This window comes from Musca vetustissima, unplaced genomic scaffold (assembly GCF_032173495.1).
Source record: "Musca vetustissima isolate MV318-11 ecotype Yass unplaced genomic scaffold, APGP_CSIRO_Mvet_v1 utg29001, whole genome shotgun sequence".
Lineage (NCBI taxonomy): Eukaryota > Metazoa > Arthropoda > Insecta > Diptera > Muscidae > Musca > Musca vetustissima.
In genome coordinates, this window is record NW_026889625.1 from 56,651 (window position 1) to 82,504 (window position 25,854).

General features: G+C 38.6%; 1 protein-coding gene across 1 annotated transcript; it reads left to right on the top strand.

The window, feature by feature from the left end:
• Positions 1-6,979: 6,979 nt before the first annotated feature.
• On the top strand, positions 6,980-14,827 carry LOC133337314 (angiotensin-converting enzyme-like). The gene is made up of 7 exons (XM_061545549.1): positions 6,980-7,225; positions 7,294-8,007; positions 13,149-13,307; positions 13,370-13,610; positions 13,716-14,300; positions 14,361-14,604; positions 14,718-14,827. Exons 1-7 carry the CDS (start codon positions 6,980-6,982, stop codon positions 14,818-14,820), a joined length of 2,292 nt encoding a protein of 763 aa, XP_061401533.1. The 3' UTR covers positions 14,821-14,827.
• The last annotated feature ends 11,027 nt before the right edge of the window (positions 14,828-25,854 follow it).

Consider the following 25,854-nt stretch of genomic DNA (forward strand, 5'->3'; position numbering starts at 1 on the left):
AGCTCTCTAGCCGGCATACAAAGCGTAAAAACAAAACTCAATTCAATTCTTTATAGAAAAAAAATCACAACTTGCAACTAGTAGCGTTTTAGACGTGTCACAACACGGGTTACGGATTTTCGAATATCGGGCGCGGTTATAATCGTGGAGAGGATATTCGCAAGGATAGCCTTCGGTTAGAGAAATAAATTATTGTTGTGATTAAAATTTTTATTTTCGAGTTGTATGTTCGGGTGTTTGTGTGTGTGTTGCCAGTGGAAATCGTGAGATATTTGTTCCACTGCACGGTTAGAAAAAATAATAAACTTGAACTTGAAATAAGAAAATAAAATATTGAAATAAAAAATTGAAACAAAAAATAGAGTGTAGGTGATATTTTTAAGTGTTAAAAAAATTAAAAATTAATTTAAAAAATATAAAAAAAATCTAAAAAAATAAAAGTATTTTAAATGTTAAAAAATACCAGAAAGTGAATTAACCAATTTACAAGGCGTGGATTTTTTAAAAAATATTTTTGGGCATCCACTCCTCCATAGGCGTGGATTTTTTAAAAAAAATATTTTTGGGCTTCCTCCCCCATAGGCGTGGATTGTTTAAAAAATATTTCAGAGCGTCCTCCTCCATAGGCGTGGATTGTTTTAAAAAATATTTCAGAGCGTAGGCGTGGATTTTTTTAAAAAATATTTCAGAGCGTAGGCTCTGACATTTTGGACATCCACTTCTCCATAGGCGTGGATTTTTTAAAAAATATTTTTGGGCTTCCTCCTTTATAGGCGTGGATTTTTTAAAAAATATTTTTGGGATTCCTCCTCCTCCATAGGCGTGGATTTTTTAAAAAATATTTTTGGGATTCTTCCTCCTCCATAGGCGTGGATTTTTTAAAAATATTTTTGGGCTTCCTCCTCCATAGGCGTGGTTTTTTAAAAATATTTTTTAAAAGACTATCCATAGGCGTGGTTTTTTAAAAATATTTTTTAAAAGACTATCCATAGGCGTGGTTTTTTAAAAAATATTTTTGGGCTTCCTCCTCCATAGGCGTGGTTTTTATACCCTTCACCACACTGTGGTACAGTGTATCATGTCTTTGTGCATATGTTCGTAACGTGCAAAAGGAAACGAGATAGACCCATGGTTCCCTTTGAGAATATGCATAGAATAACTTTCAGAGGCAATTTATGCATGTCCGTCCGTCCGTCTGTCTGTCTGTCCATGTTAAATTGTAAACAAAGTACAGGTCGCATTTTTTATTCGAATTGGATGAACTTTGGCACAGCTCACCTATTTGGCCCAAGGACGAACCCTATTGAAATTTGGAAAAATCGGTTCAGGTTTAGATATATCCCTATATATCTTTCGATTCGCACGAAATTTGGCAGAGCGTACTGAATTGAGTCTAGAATGATGTGTGTTAAGTTTCGAGAAAATCGGTTCAGATTTACATATAGCTCATATATATATTTTCGTCCGATTTAATGTAAATGGTGCACCAAAGTCCCTATATATCTTTCGATTTGCACGAAATTTGGCATAGCGTACTGGATTGAGTCTATAATGATGTGTGCTAAGTTTCGTGAAAATCGTTTCAAATATATCTCCCATATATATTTTCTTCCGATTTAATGTAAATGGTTCACCAATGCCCCTATATATCTTCTGATTTGCACGAAATTTGGCATAGCGTACTGGATTGAGTCTAGAATGATGTGTGTAAAATTTCTTGAAAATCGGTTCAGATTTAGATATAGCTCCCATATATATTTTCGTCCGATTTAATGTAAATGGTGCACCAAAGTCCCTATATATCTTTCGATTTGCACGAAATTTGCACAGTTTACTGAATTGAGTCAAGAATGATGTATGTTAAATTTCATGAAAATCGGTCCAGATTTAGATATAGCTCCCATATATATTTTCGTACGATTTATGGTAAATGGTGGACCAAAGTCCCTATATATCTTCCGATTTGCAGGAAATTTGGCATAGCGTACTGAATTGAGTGTAGAATGATGTGTGTAGAATTTTTTGGAAATCGGGTTAGATCCCATATATATTTTGTGTACAATATTTGTGTACAATTTCTTAAAAATCGGTTTATGTTATACTGGTTTTAGACCCACCTTTAAGTATACCAATTGTCATATCTCGACTAGCTGAATCAATCTAGACATGTTTGTCCGTCCGTCTGTCCATTATAATTTGTAAACACGATACAGGCCACAGTTATGAACCAATCTTCACGAAATTTTGCATGTAGGATGGGTTCTGGCCAATGAAGACCCCTATTGTTTTTGGAAAAGATCGGTTAATATTTAGGGGAGGAAATGGACCAAAAACTTTATTTTTGTCGGTTTTTCTGGTCGCTCCAGAGGTCGCAATTATGGCCCAAACGCCGCGATTTTTTGCATGGAGAAGGGGATCTGGCCGGAAAATAAGCATGTCTGTTTTGATAAAGATGGGTCAATATTTAGCTTGTCAAATGGGTTCATAATTTTGTGTGTAAAATGACAAAATTTGTGTTCTATGGCATATATATTTACTCCTGAAGGACATAGACCCGAGATGTTGATAGTATATCCGTGAGGAGTGGTTGACCTTTAAATTGATATCAATTTTATTGTCGTGTGTACTAGGATGTGGGAGTTAGACTTAAATATTCACAGGTGCTTACGTATTCATATATTATTTAGCAATCCATTACACCACACTAGAGGACGGAAATATTTACGCTGATCGCTTTGAAATTTTCCCATAAGGATCCAGGCATGGTCAAGGACAATGCCTATAATTTTCGCTGATAATCAGATAATGATATTGGGATGAAGTGGCCCGAAAACTGAATCTTTTGTGTTTTTTTTTGAGTCGATCTACATGCCCAATTGAAAGCCGAACATCGTAACACAACCCACGCTGTAGGGAATCTGGTCAAGTAATTAGAAGGGCTGTACCGTGAATATTTGTAATATTTGTTGACCTCTAGTCGGTCAAGAGGGTGAAAATATTGTGAAATATTGCCCAAGCTCAGAATATAGAACCACACAATGTTAGATTTTCGTGGAAGTTGTGTAGGGTATCGTATGGTCGGCCCCGTCCGACTATACTGCTCCGCTCACTGGCTTAAAAAAATATTTTTGATTTTTTTTTCAAATTTCTTTCGATGAAAGTATTTGTTAGTCATTCTTCAAATATGTGACCCATTATTTTCTCACTTTTGTCGATCACAATTCCTTGTTTATTCTTTCTTCCATCCACAAGAAAACAATCAAATCCCTTGTTTCGGAACCAAATCGAAAAAAATTGTTTACATTTTCTAAGTAGCTGTGAAATTGACATGTTTATTTAACCAACTATGAAGGTTATAACTGCATTGCCGTCCACTAATGGTGGGTTAAACAGACAAGGCAGAACCAAAGCCAGGCAGGCAGGCAGCCCGCCAGCCAGCCGGCTATTCATTTGAGTTGTGTGACTTTTTTATGGGCTTTTTTTGTGAAGTTTTTGGGAATACATTGATTGTTTCGTGTCGTTGCTGGTTTTTATGGTTATATTCACAGCTGTCAATTTTCGGTTTGGAATTTGAAGACAAAGGAAAATAACAAAGTGGAAAATTTTGGGAGAGAAAATTAAAAAAAAAAATGTTTTTAATAAATCCACGCCTTGTGGATGGTCCCGAAAAAAAATAATTACTTACTTAGCTGGCTTGTGACAGAACTTTCGTTCCATAAGCCGAGCTTAAAAAAGATTTTTTTTTTCCAATTTTTTTCCAATTTGAAAGACCATATACGGCAATGTTGTCTTCCCCTTGGTCTTTCCATCTTATTCGTGGCCTTCCCCTTCTGTGTGAACCATCAGCTGGCTCGCTTTTATATGCCTTCTAGGCTGGGGCATCTTCATCCATTCTCACAACATGATCTAGCCAACGTAGTCGCTGCAGCTCAATACGTCTAACAATGTCGATGTCCGAGAATAGCTGGTACTAGCTGGTACCGTCAACGCAGATCGGTCCATAGATCTTTTGGAGAATTTTTCTCTCAAACACTTCAAGAACTGCCTCATCTGCTTGCGCAAGTACCCATGCTTCAGATCCATATAACAGCACGGGTAGTATCAGCGTCTTGTAGAGTGTGAGATTGGTCTGGCGGGAGGTGGCCTTTCTTTTGAGTTGTTTGCTCAGTATCGGTTGGCCATCACTATCCTTCTCCGAATTTCAAAACTGATGTCATTCGTTTTATTTATTGCGGTATATAAAAGGTATATAAAATCTTTGACTACCTCGAAGCTGTAGTTCTCAAGTTTCACAGTTGGTCCGAGTCTACTGGACGTCTTGCACGTTGATACCATCAGCTTCTCGCCGTTTACTGCCAGACCCACTTTGGCAGACTCCTTCTCAATTTGTTCAAAGGTGTCTGTTACCGCTCTCAATGTTCGACCCATTATGTCGATGTGATCGGCATAGGCGAGTAACATGTGTTGTTTGGTGTACAGAGTGCCATTTCTGTGCACCTTTTCCAGCAGGATGTTAAAAAGGTCACTCGACAAACTATCACCCTGTCTGAATTCTCGTTCGGTATTAAGGGGCTCCGAGAGGTCCTTTCCGATTTTAACTGCTGATCTTGTGCCTGTTAAAGTTATCCTGCATAGCTGAATTAATTTTGCAGGAATGCCAAACGCAGACATGGCTTTATACACCTCTGAGAGGATAGGACTGTCGAATGCGGCTTTATAGTCGACGAATAGGTGGACGAATTATAATCGACGAATAGGATTTGGCGCAGAGTGAAAATCTCGTCAATGGTGGATTTGCCAGGTCTGAAGCCGCATTGGCATGGTCCATTAATGTCATTGACCATTGGCTTCAATCGTTCACACAGCACACTGGATAGCACTTTATATGCGATGGGAAGGAGACTTATTCCTCTATAGTTGGCACATATCGTCTTGTCTCCTTTTTGTACACGGGACACAGGATGCTGAGGTTCTAATCATTGGGCATGCATTGCTCTAGCCAAATTGTACTATTCAGCTGGTACATGCTCCTTAACAGCATCTGACCACCAGTTTTGAATAGTTCGGCTTGTAATCCATCGGCTCCTGCTGCTTTATTGTTCTTGAGCCGATTGATTGCTATTCTGACTTCATCTTGGCTAGGTGGTATACCACTCTATACCGTCATCTCTTATTGGTTCTGAGGTATCCTCTTCACCGCTACTATTTGATACCAGAAGTTTTTCAAAATGCTCCTTCCAGATCCTCAGCACGCTGTCTGTATCTGTTACCGGGTTTCCTTCTTCATCTCTACAGGAGGATGTGCCTGCACCAAAGCCATCGGTTTGGTGCTTTACCAGTTGGTAGAATTTTCGGACTTCATTCTGACTCCTTTATATCTCGATTTGCTCACGCTCACGTTTTTCTTGTTCTTTCTTCTTTTTTCTGAAAATACGTTTCTCCTCTCTCGTTTTCTCCCGATAATATTCAATCATATTGCGCGTTGCTACTGTCCGCAGGGTTGCCCTATACGCTGCGTTTTTCATATCAGTAGCATTATGACACTCCATCGATTTCGTGGTGGTGGTCTGTGGTACCCAGGTGTTGCTTTTGCTGTAGTTTGTAGGGAGTGGACAATTCTCTGCCATTGTGCTTCTATATTATTATCGGGACAAGGGGTGCTTTCGTCAAGCAGTGGGGTAAGTTGAGCGGAGTAGGCTTCTGCTTTCTGTTGTTGCAGCTTTTCGACTTCGAATTTTCGTGTTACATTAGATCGCAATTTTGCTGCTACATTAAGGCGGGTGCTTACCTCGGCTGGCTCAAGGTAATGGTCCGAATGGATATTCGCTCCTCGGATCGAACGGACGTCTAAAACACTGGATGAATGTCTTCCGTCTATCACAACATGATCGATTTGATTTCTCGTTGTTCGATCGGGAGAAATCCAAGTGGCCTTGTGTATATCGATATGCTTGAATCTGGTGCTGCTAACTACCATGTTTTTTTGCTGCCGCGAAGTCAATCAACCTCATGCCGTTGTTGGATGTTTCTTCATGGAGGCTGAATTTTCCTACGGTGGGGCCATATATATTTTCCCTTCCGATTTTTGCATTAAAATCTCCTAGCAGAATTTTTAATGTCATGGCCAGGGCAACGATCATATGCTGTTTCTAGGCACTCGTAAAATATGTCTTTGGTCTGGTCATCTTTATCTTCGGTCGGAACATGGGCGCATATGAAACTGTTGTAGAAGAACTTCGCTTTTATATGGATTATAGAAATTCGCTCATCTACTGGAGTGCATCTGGAGACGAGGTATTTTATTCTCCTGTTAACCATAAATCCGCAGCCAAATTCACGTCTCGTTTCATGACAGCTATAATACAGGGCGTAATCATCTGATTTACTTACGCCAGTCACTTTCCATCGCATTTCCTGTAAGGCAATAATATCGGCTTACTGTACTTCTTGAGTACATCCGCCAAAGCGAACACTGCGCTTGTTCTGTACAAGGTGCGCACATTCCATGTGCAGATTCGCAGATCGTGGTCCTTTATACGTTTGCGGGGGTAGTCAACATTAGGCGGGTTTGGTTTCCGCTTTCTTTGCTTTTTCATAGTAGGGTCGGTTTTCCGAGTGTGGGCAACTAACCCGACGCCTCAACCCATGTTTTTATAGTTCTTATGGGTGAACTCGCGGCATATATTCACTATTTCATCGGGTGATGAAAATAGCTAACCCAGGTGGCACCGCGGGGAGGTCAGTGTCCAAAATTGAGATGAAAGATAAGCCAGGACCTCGCCATGTTAAAGCCCATTAGAGCCGTTGCTTGGTAGCTATCATCCCCTACGCCACCCAAAAATATATTTCTTAATAAATCCACACCTTGTAGATGGTCCCCAAAAATTATTTTTTAATAAATCTATGTCTCAGATACCCTTGAAAATATTTTTAAAAATTATTTTTTTTCTCCTTCCACATTTTTTCTAGTTAGTTTAAAATGTTCCCCAAATATCTGAAATTTTTTGTGGGCCTCATATGTACTCTGTCGTGTCCGGTATATGCCATAGCCCATGCTCAACTGGATCTGCCACCCTTACCCACCCCAAGGCCAGAGATATTCTACAATGGCTACACCGTATCCACAACTCCCGCCCAGGCCTTGGGTGATTTAGATCGAGATCAACGATTCGGTCCACCATATGCGGATGATGGCAATAATGATGATGGCTCGGATGATTTTAGGGTAAGCCAGCCTTCTCTCCCCACAATTTGTCTTCCAGAAAAAAATTAAAACCAAAATCACACTTCCAGAATGGTCAAACCTATGATGAGCGAATGCGTTACGGTTTCAATTATCGTTCGAATTTCACCTTCCCCTCGGATTCACCGTTTAGCGATAAAAATGTCTACAATACCCAAACTCTGCAAAATGATCGTTATGGTAATCGGAATTATGATAACAACCTTCTGAATCATCAAACCTACAACGATCGCTATGGTCAGAATGCCCTGAATTTGGCCAATCAGCTGCAACAACAACAACAGCAGCAGCAACAACAAAATAATCGTTATAATTATGCCAACAATAACAACAACTACAACAATAATGGAAATTTGGGTGGACTTGGTGTCACACCCCAGCCACCCAGTATTTTCAATAATCCCTCGACGACGCCGAGCTACAATCCGGTTACCCCACCCTCGTACAACAATCCATCCACCCCTACAGCTTTTAATCCACCTGTGACCACCTATAATCCGAATAATCCAAATAATCGTTTTCCGGAGGACCCTAATCGCTTTCAAAATCCCTATGATCCGAATCAGGATCGTTTCAATTTAAATCAACAATTCTTCGATCAACGTCAGCGATTTCAAAGTGATCGCCGTTATCAAATCGAATTGGAGCGGTTAAGGAATTTATTGGTTGAAACGGATCAGCAGGGATCGCAAGAGTGTACCGCCAATGTGGCGGCCCAGTGGAATTTCGAGACGAACGTAAATGAATTTACGCAGACGGAGGCGGTAAGTTAAGGGGAAATATTCTTTGAAATAGTCATTAAAAATCAGTGGCTTACAGAAGCCCTGAAAAATATTCTTTAAAAATTAGACGCTTACAGAAGTTCCGGAAAAATAGTCTTTAAAAAATCATAGGCTTAAGAAGCCCCGGAAAACAGTCTTTAAAAATCAGAGGCTTACAGAAGCCCCGGAAAACAGTCTTTAAAAATCAGAGGCTTACAGAAGTCCCGGAAAACAGTCTTTAAAAATAAGAGGCTTACAGAAGCCCTGAAAAAATACTCTTTAAAAATCTGAGGCTTACAGAAGCCCCGGAAAAACAGTCTTTAAAAATCAGAAGCTTACAGAAGCTCTGAAGAAATACTCTTTAAAAATCTGAGACTTACTGAAGCCCCGGAAAAAACAGGCTTTAAAAAATATGAGGCTTACAGAAGCTCTGGAAAAATAATCTTTAAAAATCAGAGGGTAACAGAAGCCCTGAAAAAATACTCTTTAAAAATCTGAGGCTTACAGAAGCTCTGGAAAAATAGTCTTTAAAAATCAGAGGCTTACAGAAGCCCCGGAAAAACAGTCTTTAAAAATCAGAGGCTTACAGAAGCCCCGGAAAACAGTCTTTAAAAATCAGAGGCTTACAGAAGCCCCGGAAAAACAGTCTTTAAAAATCAGAGGCTTACAGAAGCCCCCGAAAAACAGTCTTTAAAAATCAGAGGCTTCAGAAGCCCTCTAAAAAATCCACGCCTTAGGTCTGCCTCTAAAAAATATTCTTTAAAAAATCCACGCCTTAGGTTGGCCTCTAAAAAATATTCTTTAAAAAATCCACGCCTTAGGTTGGCCTCTAAAAAATATTCTTTAAAAAATCCACGCCTTAGGTTGGCCTCTCGAAAAATATTCTTTAAAAAATCCACGCCTTGTGGTGGCCTCTAAAAAATATTCTTTAAAAAATCCACGCCTTGTGGTGGCCTCTAAAAAATATTCTTTAAAAAATCCACGCCTTGTGGTGGCCTCTAAAAAATATTCTGTAAAAAATCCATGCCTTGTGGTGGCCTCTAAAAATATTCTGTAAAAAATCCATGCCTTGTGGTGGCCTCTAAAAAATATTCTTTAAAAAATCCACGCCTTAGGTCGGCCTCTAAAAAATATTCTTTAAAAAATCCACGCCTTAGGTCGGCCTCTAAAAAATATTCCTTAAAAAATCCACGCCTTGTTGTGGCCTGGCCTTAGGTTGGCCTCTCGAAAAATATTCTTTAAAAAATCCACGCCTTAGGTCGGCCTCTAAAAAATATTCTTTAAAAAATCTCGAAAAATATTCTTTAAAAAATCCACGCCTTAGGTCGGCCTCTAAAAAATATTCTTTAAAAAATCACGCCTTAGGTCGGCCTCTAAAAAATATTCTTCAAAAAATCCACGCCTTAGGTCGGCCTCTGAAAAATATTCTTTAAAAAATCCACGCCTTATAGAAGCCCTGCAAATTATTCTTTAAAAAAATCCACGGCTTATGGTAGGTTTCAGACTCGTTATTTAGTTCGTTGCCATGTTAAAAATTTTCTCCAAGGTCACACCAATGATTTTTCTTTGTGACTCCCCACACACTCACGCAAACCAATCTACCTCGATAATTTCTTGACATTGGAATACCATAAAAAATAAATTCTGAAAACCAACAAAATATTTTCAACAATACCTAAATTCTCCAACCCGCCACAACAACTGCTTTACCCTTTGATTAAACCTAACCTTGAGACCTGAGAATTTTCAATTTAGTTTTTTTTTTGTCAAGATTCTTAACAGGCTGCAGATTACATGAGACTTTTACTAATTTTCGTATTTAATTTTTGTTGTTGTTGTATTTTTATGAGAAATTGTAAAAACGCTTTTGTGATTTGCCTGCAACACGCAAATGAATCATAGAAGCGAACAAAAAAATATTGAAATTCAAAATGTATTAGATTTCATTTGATAACTTTTACTAACCTGCGGAATGATGAATGCTTTACATTTCCTATTTCAAATCTGTAATTAATTATTAATTATGTATGAGTAATATAACCGCACAACTCATCATGAATGAGACATGCATAGATATTGCGATCACACCCTTTTTTAATAAAAAATAAAATAAAAATTGTAATTCAAGCGGAAAACCTTTTACAAAATACTTGGAGTCTGAGACATATATCGGAATAGACTCCACCTAGTCTTAGTTTAAAAATTCTACGCTTCAGGATATTTTTGAAACCGAATAGACCATGTGATTCTTCAGGCATTTGCCTATTAAACTTTCTGACTAGCTAAATCCCGATGTTGATAAATATTTCGTGACAATTATGCGATAGTTTCTAGACCAATAGAGAGCCTGAAGGTCAAATTAAAATAGAGAAACTCAATATTATGAGTTTCATTGCTCTAATGAAATTAAAATTATTCGATCGATATTTCAATTATATATTTTTTTAAAACATATTAATTAAGAACTACTTAAACTTGTCTAACTTAGACTAATCGAAGACACAGCATATTTATCTCACCTAAAATGTAGGGTTGTTCTAGTTCAAACTATTCCGGAAAAGGAGCGATCGGTACTAGGTCCGCTTCTTTTGTTCATCTAGTTCCTTTTGCTTCGGTCATTACTTTTTTGCTCTCGTCTGCCTAGCTCCTTGTTATTCAATCGTTCATTTAGACCATCTCGTCCACTGAGTGCATTAATTGGCGTATATACCAATGAATGATGGAACTAAAAGGAACTATGTGACTAAATGAATCGAATAAGATCGAACAACTTTAGGAACGAAATTGAACAACTCTACACTATATACCATATATATATAACGTCAATATTTTGGTACCTCCGATGTTAGTACATCAGACGGTAATATTCGTCGTATAGGATTTCTTCGTCACGCAGCTTCAGGTATTTTCTTTTAAGGATAAAGGATAGTTTTTAATTATATTATATGTCTTTTAGCGGAACGAACCGAAGCAGATCGATACGCTTCAGCAACGAGGTTACCCATCTCTAGTACTAAAACCAGTAAGGAAAGTAGTAATGTCGGACTGGGCCGACTATATGATACCCTTCACCACATAGGGTATATTCTACATATTGACATAAAATTGAACGAACTTAAATCTAACCCGATTTTTTCGAAACTTTACACACGAGATATGGTAGGGAGAGATTTCCATCTCAAAGCACGAAAATTCCAATGAACATGCAGAACAACAACAAAATTCTGTAAATACACTTGTCATGAGCGAACAAATATATAAAAAAGGTTGTTAGTAGTTATAGTAACTACAGTACATTGTACGAAATTGTGTGCCGGTCGGCCAAACTTTAGGTCTTTAGTACACAATTTATATTAAATCGGACGAAAATATATATATAAAGAAATTTGAAAACAGCTATGTGATCGCATCTAGGTACCACCGGCATCTCTCCAACCAGCTTCTCCTAATGGTTCCTCCACGTTTGTCTGCCGGCTTCTTCTTCCAGCCTGAACCATTGGCTATATTCTTCATCAGCATCTCGGAATTTTCGACCTCTCGCCTCATCTTTAAGGCTGGACCATCGGCCATTCTCTTCTTCAGCTTCCCACCGGCCACGTCTTTCATCAGCTGCTCGCTACAGTTGATCGCCTTCATAAAGCCATTATCCATGGCGGCCAAAGTCTTTGCTTTTGTCTGCTCAATTCCTTCTACATTATTGGCAACAAAATCTTCTTTTGATTGGTCATCTTTGTCCACAGGCTCAAACTTCCCGGCCGCTTTACCAGGATTTATAGCTGCAATCTTCATGACCGGTACATCTATAATTAACGGCCTTTGCATACAAACCCAATCATCTTGTTTTGTCAATTCATCATCATTGTCCGCCTGCTTCATCTCCGCACCATAATAATCAACTGACGGCTCACACTTCACAGGCATTTTTTCCGGATTGACATCTTCTTGTAATCTCTTCCGCATCCTTTGAAATAGCTCCTCTGTGGCTATTTCATATCGTTTATTCAGTTCTTTACTTTTTTCCAGAATATCTCTTTTCTTCGGATAGTAAATCCAAATATGAAGCCAAGCGCCTTCTAGAATTGCACTTTGCTTGTCCCAGTCGTCCACCAAACACTCCAACAAATCCATATTAATTTCTAATCTCATTTCCTTGAGACTTCTTTCAAATGTGTGGATCTTAAACTATACAAAGTTTGAAAGCCTTCTATCCTCTTCGGCCGGTGCCGAGCTATCTGCCGATTCGTCCTCCAGGGAATATGGCTCCATAGCCGCATCCCTTTTGTCTGATGCCCTTTTGCCCAGAATTGAGACCCGCTCGGTGTTTTGGCTCGCTGTCACCTATGTCTTCCTTGCCGCAGTCTCCTTTTGACCCAGCATGTTGAAGGTTTGCAATGTACCGCCTCGTACTTCCACTGCATCTCCTTCTTCTCCTCTGCTACGGAAATGATGTCTCGCATTCACCGCCTTGTTCCTTGCCGCAGTCTCCTTTTGACTCAGCATTTTATTTTTCCAATTTTTTTTTCTTTCTGTGGATTTTTCACCAAGCTGACAGAATTTCCTTCTTCAGCATATCTTTCTTTACTATCGGTCACTGATCCGGCTTGAAGGACCAATGAAAAACTAGGAATCTGATCTTGATGACGAGCATATAGTCCGCGGAGTTACTTTCTTGCTGTGCATTTACACACTAATTTATTAATATAAAAAGTACTCCTTAAGAACTAAGTATTACAATGTGACCTAACCTATCTTAGACATCTTCCATGTGTGTCCGAAGACCTTCGCAAACCATAGGCTGGGGGTATATATCTGTCGGCAACACCGACTGTCACTTTTTTACTTGTCAAAAAATGTTTGAGTCTGAAAATTGAAGCTTTTGAGGTTGTACAGGAATATCTGTGCAAAATTTAGTTTAGGCGATTTTTGTGGTTGCGCTCTAGACCTAAATGAACAATCAGAAAAGTATGAGTATTAAAGAAATTGCTAAGTATAAAAATGAAACCTCGCCAGTTTTCCCACTTCATATGAGCATTTTGTTGCTGTTCTGGAGTCATGGTATAAGTTCTCGAAGACTCATGAACTCCACGTCTTTGAAAATATTGTAAATCGAAAAATTTTCAAATTTATTTTGTTTCCTTTTTCAGCTCAATGCCCAACAACGCTATGTAGAATTTCAACGCTTGGTGGCGTTGCAGTCACGTCAAATCAACAAGGAGCTGATATTCGATCGTCGCCTATATCGCCAACTAATGTTGCAGTCAGAAGTGGGCCCGAATGCCTTGCCATTGGAATCTTTGGATAGGGTGAGTAGAACAAAATCTTTCAATTTGAATTTAAAAATAAATTCTCGTCCTCTATATTTCAGTATAATCGCCTGATCAATGAAATGCTCTACATTTATAATGGAGCCACCATATGTGCCTACCAGCAGCCATTTTTATGCAACTTGCGCTACATACCCGATTTGAAGGAGATTATGTCGAAGTCGCGGGATTGGGATGAGTTGCAGCACACCTGGGTGGAATATCATCGTAAGGCTGGACGAGAAATGCGTGATGGTTATGAGCAGCTGGTGGATGTTATGAATGAGGTGGCGCATGTTAATAGTGAGTAGAAAAATTAGAGAGAGGGAGGGAAGACGAGATAGAGAGAGAGAGAGAGAGTGGGTGTGAGAGTGTAACATGATTATTGATAACTTCTCCCCTTTTCAGATGTCACAAATGGTGGAGAATATTGGTATCTGGCCTATGAATCGAACAACTTCCGTCAAGATGTCGATAATGTTTGGGAACAAATCCGCCCGCTCTACGAAGCTTTGCATGCCTATGTGAGACGTCGTTTGCGTGAATATTACGGACCGGAACGTGTTAATCGTATTGCCCCGATACCTTCACACATTTTGGGTAATATGTTTGGACAGTCATGGTCGAATATTTTGGATATTGTAATACCCTATCCGGGAAAGAAGCTCATCGATGTTACACCACGAATGATAGAGCAGCGTTACACGCCACAATTAATGTTTCAGCTGGCTGAAGAGTTTTTCACTTCGATAAATATGTCGGCGGTGGGACCGGAATTTTATCAAAATTCGTTGATAGAGCAGCCATTGGATCGGCGGGTGTTGTGTGAACCCTCCGCATGGGATTTTTGTAATCGTCATGATTTCAGGGTGAAACTTTGCACGGACATCAATCAGAAGAGTTTGATAAGTGTTCATCATGAAATGGCCCATATTCAGTACTTTTTGCAGTATCGCCATTTGCCTAAGGTTTTCCGGAATGGCGCCAATCCGGGTAAGTTTTTCGGAAGATTTGAAGGAAGAATAAAAAAATAATATTTGTTGTATTTTTCAGCCTTCCATCAAGCGGTAGGCGATGCAATTGGCTTATCGGTCAGCACTCCTCGGCATTTCCAAACTTTGGGGTTACTTCAGCGTTCCGTCGATGAGAGCAGTTACGATATTAATTATCTCTTTACCATGGCCATAGATAAAGTGGCCTTTATGCCCTATGCCTTGGCCTTGGATAACTGGCGTTATGACGTCTTCAGTGGGAATGCTAATAAGCATATGATGAACTGTCACTATTGGAATTTGAGGTGAGTATCCGGTGAGTCACGCCTTATGGGTGACGCTTAAAAATAATTTAAAAAACACGCCTTATGGGTGACCCTTTAAAATAATTTTTAAAAAAATATTTTTTTCTTTGCAGAGAAAAATATGGCGGTATTAAACCACCTGTATTACGTTCGGAGAAAGATTTCGATCCTGGTGCAAAATATCATGTTCCCGCCAATATACCATATATCAAGTAAGTCGTATTATTTGGATTATAAGTTTTATGGACTCAAGTTTTCATCATACTGAAAATAACTAAGCATACCTGATGAACTTTCTATCCTCCACCATGTATGTATAAAATCGATTGTTGCCGGGCAAAAAAGAAGTGTCAAACTACAAACACTCAGGTTGTAATTAGGATAGAATCTTAAACATATCGAACCTGACGTCTGACCTTTGTATGGGGGATTTGTAAAAACTTATAAAGTATATATAATGTATAAAGGGATCGACCAAATTTCCTTATCCATTATCGCGACATTACCGCCCTCTAGTGTGCTAATGGCAATCCTAAACAAGATCATAACTGCACGAAGCTATAATACCCTGACAACATAATTGTATAGGGTATAAAAAATCAAAATTCTAAAATAAAGCCCTGTCGGTGGACCTCCAAAAAATAATCTTGAAGAAGTTTATATTTTGAAGAAATGTGTTTTGGGGCTACCCTCAAAAGTGGACCCGTTTTGATAATTTTAAATAGGCATTGAAATTCGAATCCCAGTCCGCTTTCTCTGTTGAAGGAGAAGCTGACAACGGTCGATGGGACCATCAGGCGTGTTTTGCGGACTGATTGGGACTTGAGTAGGCGTTCTGTGCGTATCATATATGGTGGGCTTTTTGTTACCTGCGCAACTTATGGTGCACCTATATGGTACAGAACTGCCTATTCTGTCTTCGGGCAGAGGAAGCTCCTTTCGTGTATACGGGTCGTCATGTTAGCGTGCTTGTCAGTGTGTCGCACTGTTTCAACAGAGGCGTTGCAGGTGCTGTTTGGCTCAGGCCTTCTGATCTGGTGGATGGGGAGAGTAGGCAGTACGGCACATTCCTTCGGGATTGTGTTGTTGATAGGTGGAGGACAAGGTGGACTAACAGTGACAAAGGGAGGGTGACGTACGAATTTATTCGTGACGCAACGTTCGTAGTGGACCGGCCAGACTTTCGCTTCGGCTTAAGTACTGGTTTCTTACTGACGGGGCATGGCTCTCTCAATGCTTTTCTGCATAAAACAGGCCTGTCCCAGACGGATTTATGTGTGTGCGGGTTGACCGAGGACTGGAAGTATATACTGACGGAATGCTGTTACTATGATAACATTAGAGATTTAGCAAGTATGGGTATATCGAATTGAGGGGAGGGGTGGGATTTCAGTAGGGCACTTGAAGACGATCGGACCTTTAGTTGTTTAAGTAGTTTTGCTCGTGAAGCATTTAGGAGAAGGACGGTACTTAGTGGAGGTGGTCCTCGTACATGGCACCCCTTGCAGTTGGGTTTGGTTGGTTGCACCGGGTGGTGGTGGTGGGTTAGGTGCACCGGGTGGCGGTGCTGGTCTTGTTGCGGTTATCAGCGGTTGTAGGTGGTGTACGTGCTGCCTGCGTGTGTGTTTCGTGGTTTCCACTTCATGTGCTTCACTCGTCCTGTGGATGTAGTGTAGGCTGTCCGTGAGGGCAGTTTTGTTCATTGTTTGTGTTGTCTGATGCCGCCGTCCTTTGGTGCATTTGTGTAGTCCGTGAGGACAGCATGTTAATTGTTTGTGATTTGTGTATTTGTCACTGCTTGTGGCCAGGTTTTTCCTTGCCACTTGCGGTTATCGCCGTTGCTTAGTTTTGTTTTGGGATACCAGCCCGGACGTGTGTCGAACTGGGAGAGGCTCCGGTCTCGAGCCTGAGCGGAAGTTTTCCGTACCGCGGGTGTCAGGTGCCCCTGGATCTGTCGATCCAGCCTGACAGTTGGTGTGGCCCCCTGGGGAGCTTCGTGGGGGTTGTGGTTGCGCCCCTCACCATGGGGGTGAGTGTGCCTTCTGCATGCTCTCCGATTAGTACAGTACTTCGGTGCTGGTGCGCTGGTGGGCGCTTTTCCGCCAGTGGCTCAGCCACTGTGAGGCAGGCCAATAGGCAGGTACTCACATAAAACTCTTCAAGATACTTGTAGAAGTAGAGCCTGCACTATGACGACAAACACCGTGGTCCGCCAGATTGATTCTAAAACCAGTAAGGAAAGTAGTAAAGTCGTTCTGGGCCGATACCCTTCACCACTTTGGGTATATTGTACATATGTATCCTTACAATTGCATGTCAATGTTCCCTCGAAGGGACATACTCATGCCTTTCTGCAACCTATGCCAAATTGAATTTCATTCGGACAGATTTAGAGTCGTCTGCGTACCATGGGACCAATTTATGGAAAACGATGTATAGCAAAATTGATATACGCTATACGGTACGCTGCACTCATTTAATTTAATCTCAATCAGACACCCGTTCGAAATACATGAGGAAGCTATGGCTAAATCTGCACCAATTTCAACAAAACGCACTAACGTCATTCAAGGGCCCACCCCCTCTGGCTACGTCGTTGGAAGCTATATCTAAATCTGAGCCGATTTTTACGATACTAAACATACAGCATTTTATGCTTAATTCATTACACTATGCCAAATTGCCTGCAAATCGAAAGATTTATAGGGACTTTGGTGCACTATTTACCTAAAATCGGACGAATATATATATGGGAGCTATATATAAATCTCAACCGATTTTCACGAAACTTGGCAGACATCATTCTAGGCTCAATTCAGTACGTTGTGCCAAATTTCGTGCAAATTGAAGGATATAGAGGGACATTGGAGCACTATTTGCCTAAAATCGGGCGAAAATATATATGGGAGCTATATCTAAATCTGAACCGATTTTCAGGAAACTTGTCACACATCATTCTAGACCAAATTTATTACGTTGCGCCAAATTCCGTGCCAATCGAAAGATATATAGGGACTTTGGTGCACCATTTACATAAAATCGGACAAAATATATATGGGAGCTATATCTAAATCTGAACCGATTTTCACGAAACTTAACACACATCATTCTAGACTTAATTCAGTACGCTATGCCAAATTTCGTGGAAATCGATAGATATATAAGGACTTTGGTACACCATTTACCTTAAATCGGACGAAAATATATATTGAAGCTATATCCCAATCTGAACCGATTTTCAGGAAACTTAACACACAATATTCTAGACTTAATTCAGTACCCCATGCAAAGTTTCGTGTAAATCGGAAGATATATAGAGGCTTTGGACGAAAATATATATGGGAGCTATATCTAAACCTGAATCGATTTTTCACAATATCAATAGGGTTCATCCTTAGGCCAAATAAGTGACCTATGCCAACATTCATCCAAATCGGATCATAAATGCGACCTGTACTTTGTTTACGATTTAACATGGACAGACAGACAGACGGACGGACATGCATAAATCGACTCAGAAAGTGATTCTATGCATATTCTCAAAAGGAACTATGGGTCTATCTCGTTTTTTTTTTGCCTGTTATAAACATATGCACAAAGACATAATACCCTGTACCACAGTGTGGTGAAGGATATAAAAATCGACGGCTTCGATAGGCCTTCAAATTATATTTTTTAAAAAAATCCACGCCTTAGTTAATGCCTTCAAAAAAATATGCAGTCACTCGCTATATACATGCGGGTGGAATACTCGAATTATGACCTAATTTATCAGCACAGCCCGGTGTATTTTTCAACGGGGCTGATGATTTTCGTCATATAAATCCTACTGACCTTAGAATCGGAGATCTGACACTAGAAGTCAATATGTTAGTCGCCGAACTTAAGTGGGTAAAAGGCTAGAACATCTGAATTAGTGTAAGATCGATACTGGATCGTTGTCGGTAACGATTATATTGCTCTCAAAACCAGTACGGAAGGTGACAGATCCGAAGAGATGCGAGAGTAATTTTAACCGGCAATGCATAGAGCACCAAGATTTCCGTGGAAGTAATTTAAACCACCAAAATGTACGTTGGAGGATATTGAATGTCGCATCAGAAGGGCAAAATCATCTAATACGTTTGGTCCTGATCGAATCCCTATGGTTGTTCTGAGGCAACGGAATGAGATAGTAATAAAGGACATAAGCAAAGTCCTTAATTTGTAACATAGGTTAGTCCCGCTACTGCTGCCAAGTAAGGATGCCAGCAAATATTAGGTTGGGGGGAAAAGAAATACATTAGGCCGGTCGTCAAAATGTCGATTAAATCGGATACATGATCGAAGTTGACCGTCATGTTAGCAGTCGTAACATCGCCTAGTAGCTAAAAATCTACCATAAAACTGTTTTAAACCATTTACATAAAGCTGGATTCAAAAAGAAGCTCGATGGGCCACACTAGGATGGATCGAATTTCCATTTGCGAAGCCTTGGCCAAACGGAATGAGATAGACTCATTTCTTAAATGGATGGTGACTGGATATGAGAAATGGATCACATACGATAACCCTGTGCGAAAACAATCGTGGTAAAAGTTCAGGTGAAGCACCTCAAACGGTGACCAAACTAGAAGTAACGGCCAGGAAAGTTCTGTTATGCATTTGGTGGGTCTGGAAGGGGCTTACCTATTATGAGTTGCTTCCATATGGCGAAACGCTAAATTCTTATCTTTGCTGTTAACAACTGCACCGTTCGAAGATACCTATTGATAGGTCACCACAAAAAATGGCCAACAGGAGAAGTGTCGTGTTCCACCAGGACAACGCTAGGCCACACACATCTACAGTGACTCGGGAGCTTGGTTGGGAAGTTTTAATGCATCCGCCATACAGTCCGGACTTGGCACCAATCGATTATCATATTTTTCTTTAATGATAAAAAAATTGGTATCTATTGTGAAAATCGACTACTAGATTTTTTTTTGCAAATAGAAAGCATGCTTTCTATGAGAGAGGCATTATGAAGTTACCTTTAAAATGGCAACAAATCATACAACAAAACGGTGCATATTTGACCCTAATCGGACATTCCGAAGCATGTTAAATATAGTCCTATAGTTCATATAAAAAGCATGGATTTCTTTTTCCCCAACCTAATAGTTATTTTATACGCCGATCTCAGTTTTGTCGCCAATAGGTAAGACTCTTGAGGCATAACTACTCTTAAGCATTGACGGAAGGGCTCAACCAAATCATGGCATGTGATATAACAGTTGTGGAGACTCTTGATGACATTGGATACGGTCAATCACATCATAATGTTCAAAGTTGCCGAACGAACTATCCTCCAGACAATTTTGAAACGTTGGATAGTGAATTACATATGCAGATGCCTGTCGTATGTGGAATTTACAACTAAGAAATTAAAGACCCGTAGACTAAAAGAGGAAGTTTCCCTAAGGAGAGTTGGTGTCTTCGGAAAGGTTTACCCCCTACATTTGTGGAATTACTTGCCTAACGAACGTCATTAAGATCTTTTCATATAATTGTGCGATCATGACCTCTGATCCGGAAAATGTTGACATCTGCCATAGAATAACTATTCTATAAATATAGCAGAATTTTTCTATATAAGGAATATGGAAATATTCGCCATTAAGTCAAAGGCCACCGTTGGCCCATAATTTCGACCACTAATTACTTTAAGGTTCTAGGCGTCATTTTCGATAGTCTAGTAGTTCGTGCATGCCACAGCTATTTGTGATAAGGTTAGGGGATTACCAGCAGGAACAACGTTCTCAAGTTAGAATTTGATGTGCAATTATGATCAATAGAAGGTAGCCTTCAGTAATGGTAAAACTAAGATTGAGGAAACTATAGGCAGCTGGAGTGAGCGCATGATTGTGCAAGACTCTCACTAAAATTTATTCCCATCCAATGACAACGTAAATTTGTAACTGCCTTGTGTGTTTAATGATCCTTGAAATGTTTTTCTAATGTTATCATACAGTATCTCATTTTTCACTAACGTAAAATGGCGCCCAACTCGGTGTCCTCCAATATGTTTTCATTTGTGGAATAAAATGCAATAATATTTAAAAATTCATCGTTATAGTCCATCTATAGTCCTCAACATTTTTATACCCTTCACCACACTGTGGTACAGGGTATTATGTCTTTGTGCATATGTTTGTAACAGGCAGAAGGAAACGAGATAGACACATGGTTCCTTTTGAGAATATGCATAGAATCACTTTCTAAGTCGATTTATGCATGTCCGTCCGTCCGTCTGTCCGTCTGTCTGTCTGTCCATGTTAAATTGTAAACAAAGTACAGGTCGCATTTATGATCCGAATTGGATGAAATTTGGCATAGGTCACTTATTCAGCCCAAGGACGAACCCTATTGAAATTCGGAAAAATCGGTTCAGATTTAGATATAGCTCCCATATATATATTTAACCGATTTAATGTAAACGGCCCCTAAATATCTTTCGATTTGCACGAAATTTGGTACAGCCTAATCATTTAGGTATAGAATGATGTCTGCCAAGTTTCGTGAAAATCGGTCCAGATTTAGATATAGCTCCCATATATAGTTTCTTCCGATTACATGTAAATGGTGCCCCAAAGTCCCTATATATCTTTCGATTTGCACGAAATTTGGCATACCGTACTGAATTGAGCCTAGAATGATATCTAGCTCCCATACATATATTCTCCGATTTAAGGTAAATGGGTCTCCAAAGTCCCTATATATCTTTCGATTTGCACGAAGTTTGGCATAAAGTACTGAATTAGGTCAAGAATGACGTGTACCATGTTTCGAGGAAATCGGTTCAGATTTATATATAGCTCCCATATATATTTTCGTCCGATTTAAGGTAAATGGGTCTCCAAAGTCCCTATATATCTTTCGATTTGCACGAAATTTGGCATAACGTACTGAATTAAGCCTAGAGTGATGTCTGCCAAGTTTGGAGAAAATCGGTCCAGATATAGATATAGCTACTATATATAGTTTCGTCCGATTTCATGTAAATAGTGCCCCAAAGTCCCTATATATCTTTCGATTTGCACGAAATCTGGCTTAACGTACTGTCTGTCAAGTTTCGTGAAAATAGGTCAAGATTTAGATATAGCTGCCATATAAAGTTTCGTCCGATTTCATGTAAATGGTGCACCAAAGTCCCTATATATCCCGCTAATAAATCTTCAAAAAATATGAAAAAATTTTTATTGAATATCTATTCGAACCGTTATATTTTAATGAAGGCATCTTTAAATACGTGATCGACAGTCTGTCGTTCGGACCAGTGCCAATACTGACCCCGTCCGTCCGCCCATTCAGCTATCAAATGCACATCTGTTCCACAATAAAAATGCAAATTCCGAAGCGAAGAAGTCAATATGTCAAATACTTGGCGCTCATACTATACAGGGGCGTAGGTGATGGATCAAGGGACCCCAAGACGGATTTTCGAGCCTGGCTTTTAGAAGAATTTTTATTACCTCTAGAAATTAAAAAAATTATTAAAGATATTTTATAGCGATCTTTTCAAGGGGCCATTACCTATGCCCCCTTCTCTATGTCACTGTCTAAAAGTTCGGTAAACCCCAAGTATTTACCTCATATTTTTTCTTGGCATCCGACAATTGTCATTTTAATTTTTTTTTCGTTTGGCTTTGCTTTCAATGTTATTTGAGGCGTGTTTGTTGCTCCATATTTTTTATTTTTGTTGTGTTTTTTCATTACATTTTTGATTTGTTATTGCCGGCAACAATTGCTTATCGTCGTTGTTATTGTTGTTGCTGTAATAACTGCCGCCACATTTAATTTATGACTAGCTGCTAAAATTGTCACAACGAACAAAAAATGTGCGCTTCTTTGATTTTTTGCGCAAAATGACATACATTTTGCGGCTTAGAAGTGTTGCAATTGTTTGCAGTGTTAGTGAGTAGGAAGGAAGAGAGGGGTGGGGGAGAAGGTATGGAGATAAAATATTTGAATTAAATGAGCTGCAATGAAAGCGCATGCGCTCGTAGGTATTTTTGGAATTGTTTCGGTTTGTTTTTTTTTTTCTTCGAAACTAGGTCAAGTGGAACTAAAATGTGCAATAATTTAAAAAAAGTAATATCACGATTTATTATTGCATGAAGATGGAATAAAGGAATTTTGATATGGACAATGACTGGGAGAATGGCGCCCAATGTGGTGATAAGATTTTGATTATGAAATTCTATAGGCTTGGTATAAATATTTTTTTCTAATAAGAAACTTAACAGGCCTGTAGGAAAAAATATTTAAGAAATTTAGATATTTTTTCGAAGGTTGAAAATGGCGCCCAACGTTAATTGTTTTATTTCTTTTTCAATGAACACTAGTGAAGCAGTAAAGGAATTGACGTAATATTAAATTTCAAAGGCGATATTTTATTTCATAAGATTGAAAATAAATTATGGCGCCCAACATGAATTTTCCTAATGACTCTTGTTCCATAAGCAAACATAAAGTAGATATTTTGGGAAAAGTAGATATTTTTCGAATTTTTAAATTCGCCCAACCTAAAGCCCATTGAAATATTGAAATTCTGGTTGGGCGCCATCAATTAAAATTGTAGCGTAATAATGACGTCATAATTGACCCTGAAACAAATTATTTACCCATCAAAAGAGCTGATATTTCATCGATCAGTTGGAAATTGCATAATGGCGCATAATATGAACATGTCTAATAGTCCTTCAAGGAAATTAAAAAATATTAAGATATTACGTAAAAAGTCCACCCTTTTGGTCATGACAATACAAATACAAATATCCGATACAAATGTACGTTTTTTGGCCTAATATCCTGATAACACTTATCAGGATGTCGCCCAACAAAAGATTTTCTAATAATTTTAGAAATTTGGCGCCCAACCTTAAACGCAGCGAAATATTATTCTTGTTCCATGAGCTCAAGTTATGCAGTCAATTTTTGAAAACGTATTGAACAAACGTTGTGTAAAAAAATTATGATGTTTCCAAATATTCGATAAAAAATTAATCATCCAAACAATTTAGAATTAAAAATATGGCGCCCAATATAAGGACGTCTCATTGTCCTTAAAATAATTTAACAACAATTCAAAATTACTTAAGTAGTCCTTGCTTTTGTCCGGATAGTCCTTTATTAAAATATTTAAAAATAATTGACTATTTTTTGCGCAGACAGATCCTAACACATATCAGTATGACGCCCAACAAGAGGGTTTCTTAAAGTTTCATATTAAAAATTTTGGCGCCCAACCTAAAACACCACGAATTTTTAAAATGGTCTTGAACAAACGATGTGTGAATTAAGTTATCTGGTTTGAAATTATGGCGCACAGCGTGAGGTATTCTAATATTTCATGAAACAAATGATTTAATCGATATAATGAGTTTAAATATGGCGTCCAATATTATAATGTCTCAAAGTCCTTCAAATAATTAAAAAAATCCAAATTTACTTAAAAAGTGAAAAACTTGATGAGAATGTTGAAAAGTCTTTCTAACAAAATTTAAAAAAAAAAAAAAAAAAATAGGAATTACTTAAAAAGTCCAAACGTTTGTCCCCGACAGTCCTCAAAAAAATATTCAATAAAAATACAAATTTTTATCTTCGCCCTGATATCTCAGGATGGCTACCAACAAGAGGTTTTCTAACAGTTATTAAAAATTTGGCGCCTAACCTAAAACGCAACGAAGTTCTCTAACCTATCCAGTTCTATTAGCTTTAGCGAATCAGAAACATTTTTGAGAATGAATTGAACATACCTCATATTCTTACATTCGGCGCCCAACCTAAATTCTATATAAAAGAACATTATATGTTTTTTGTAAATTAAAATTGTGGCGCCCAATATGGCGTTTCGTAATGTAACTTGAAATAAATGAATTAATCATCCAAAAATTCCGATATTGGTCTGTTTGAAAGTTCAAATTGGCGCCCAATAGGATTAAGTTCTGATATTCCTACACGCCTGTAGGCCACTAAAAAATATGTTTTAAAAACTACATGATCCTGATTTTAAAAACTCCAATATCTGTATTTAAACACATAATGGCGACCATTAGACAATTTCTAATAGTCCTTCAAAGATTTGTTTTATATTCAAAATTTATTTCAAACAAGTAAAAAAGTGTCAGTTGGTGATGCCGACAGATATATACCCCCAGCCCATGGTTTGCGGAGGTCTTCGGAATTAGACACAGATCTTATTATTAGCTTTACATAAGAAATATGTTTTTATCAAAGAGGTTTCAGATTTTATGTTGATAAAATTTTATAAAATATTGACCATTACCATACCGGAAAGAGTGGACTACTGGGTCCCACCTTTGGACTTAATCTAGACTTCGTAAAGATAATAAGTTGTGCAAAGTTTGGTTCATATAGGACATTCCATTCGCTTGATATTGGATTTACAAATATTGAAAATTTTTACCATTTGTGGGGCAGGTACCAGAAGGAGTAGACCAATGGGTCCCATCTTCAAACTTGATCTATTGAATTGGTAAAGATAATAGGTTTTGCAAAGTTTGGTTCAAATCAGACATTCCACACGCCTGATATTGGATTTAATTTTTCACCATTTGTGGGGGATGTACCAGAAGGAGTGGACCAATGGGCTCCATCTTCGGACTTAATGTAGACTTCGTAAGGATAATGAGTTGTGCAAAGTTTGGTTCACATCGGACCTTTCATTTGCCTGATATTGGATTTACAATGGACCTTTATAGACCATCACAATAAATAGAATCTTGTTAAGGGACACCTATCCATAGGAAAGTCCTTCTATTCATAGAAAATGCCTTTTTCATAGTAGACCACCTTTAGAAGATTTTTCAATACAGGCGACAACTCTTGAGGTGTTGCCTGTATTTGAAATTCAGTCATATTTTATCTGCGGAAGATATATAGAATCCTATTTCAAATATGAAAGACATTGGTCTTTCTGTATGACGTCTGGAATGACCTCCGAAACCTCCTCTGTCTACAGAAGACATTTAAAAGGGCCTTCTATCCATAAAAAGTCTCTCAAATAGTAATTTTTCAGAAGGTGTTTAGAAGTGTTTTCTTTCTATAAATAATACGTCTCCAAGTCTATAGAATAGACATTCTATCTACATATGACCTATGGAAGGTCCATATTCTAACAATAGAAGGTCTCTTAAAAAGATTCTATCTTCAAGGAGTCTTATATTTATAGAAGGTATATCAAATGATAGTTTTTTTTTTATAGAA

Excerpts from the sequence above, each read along its gene's own strand:
- LOC133337314 (XM_061545549.1), top strand. The coding sequence starts at position 6,980 with ATGTTCCCCAAATATCTGAAATTTTTTGTGGGCCTCATATGTACTCTG. Across the intron at positions 8,008-13,148 it reads AATTTACGCAGACGGAGGCG|CTCAATGCCCAACAACGCTA; the intron begins GTAAGTTAAGGG and ends TTCCTTTTTCAG. Across the intron at positions 13,308-13,369 it reads CATTGGAATCTTTGGATAGG|TATAATCGCCTGATCAATGA; the intron begins GTGAGTAGAACA and ends TCTATATTTCAG.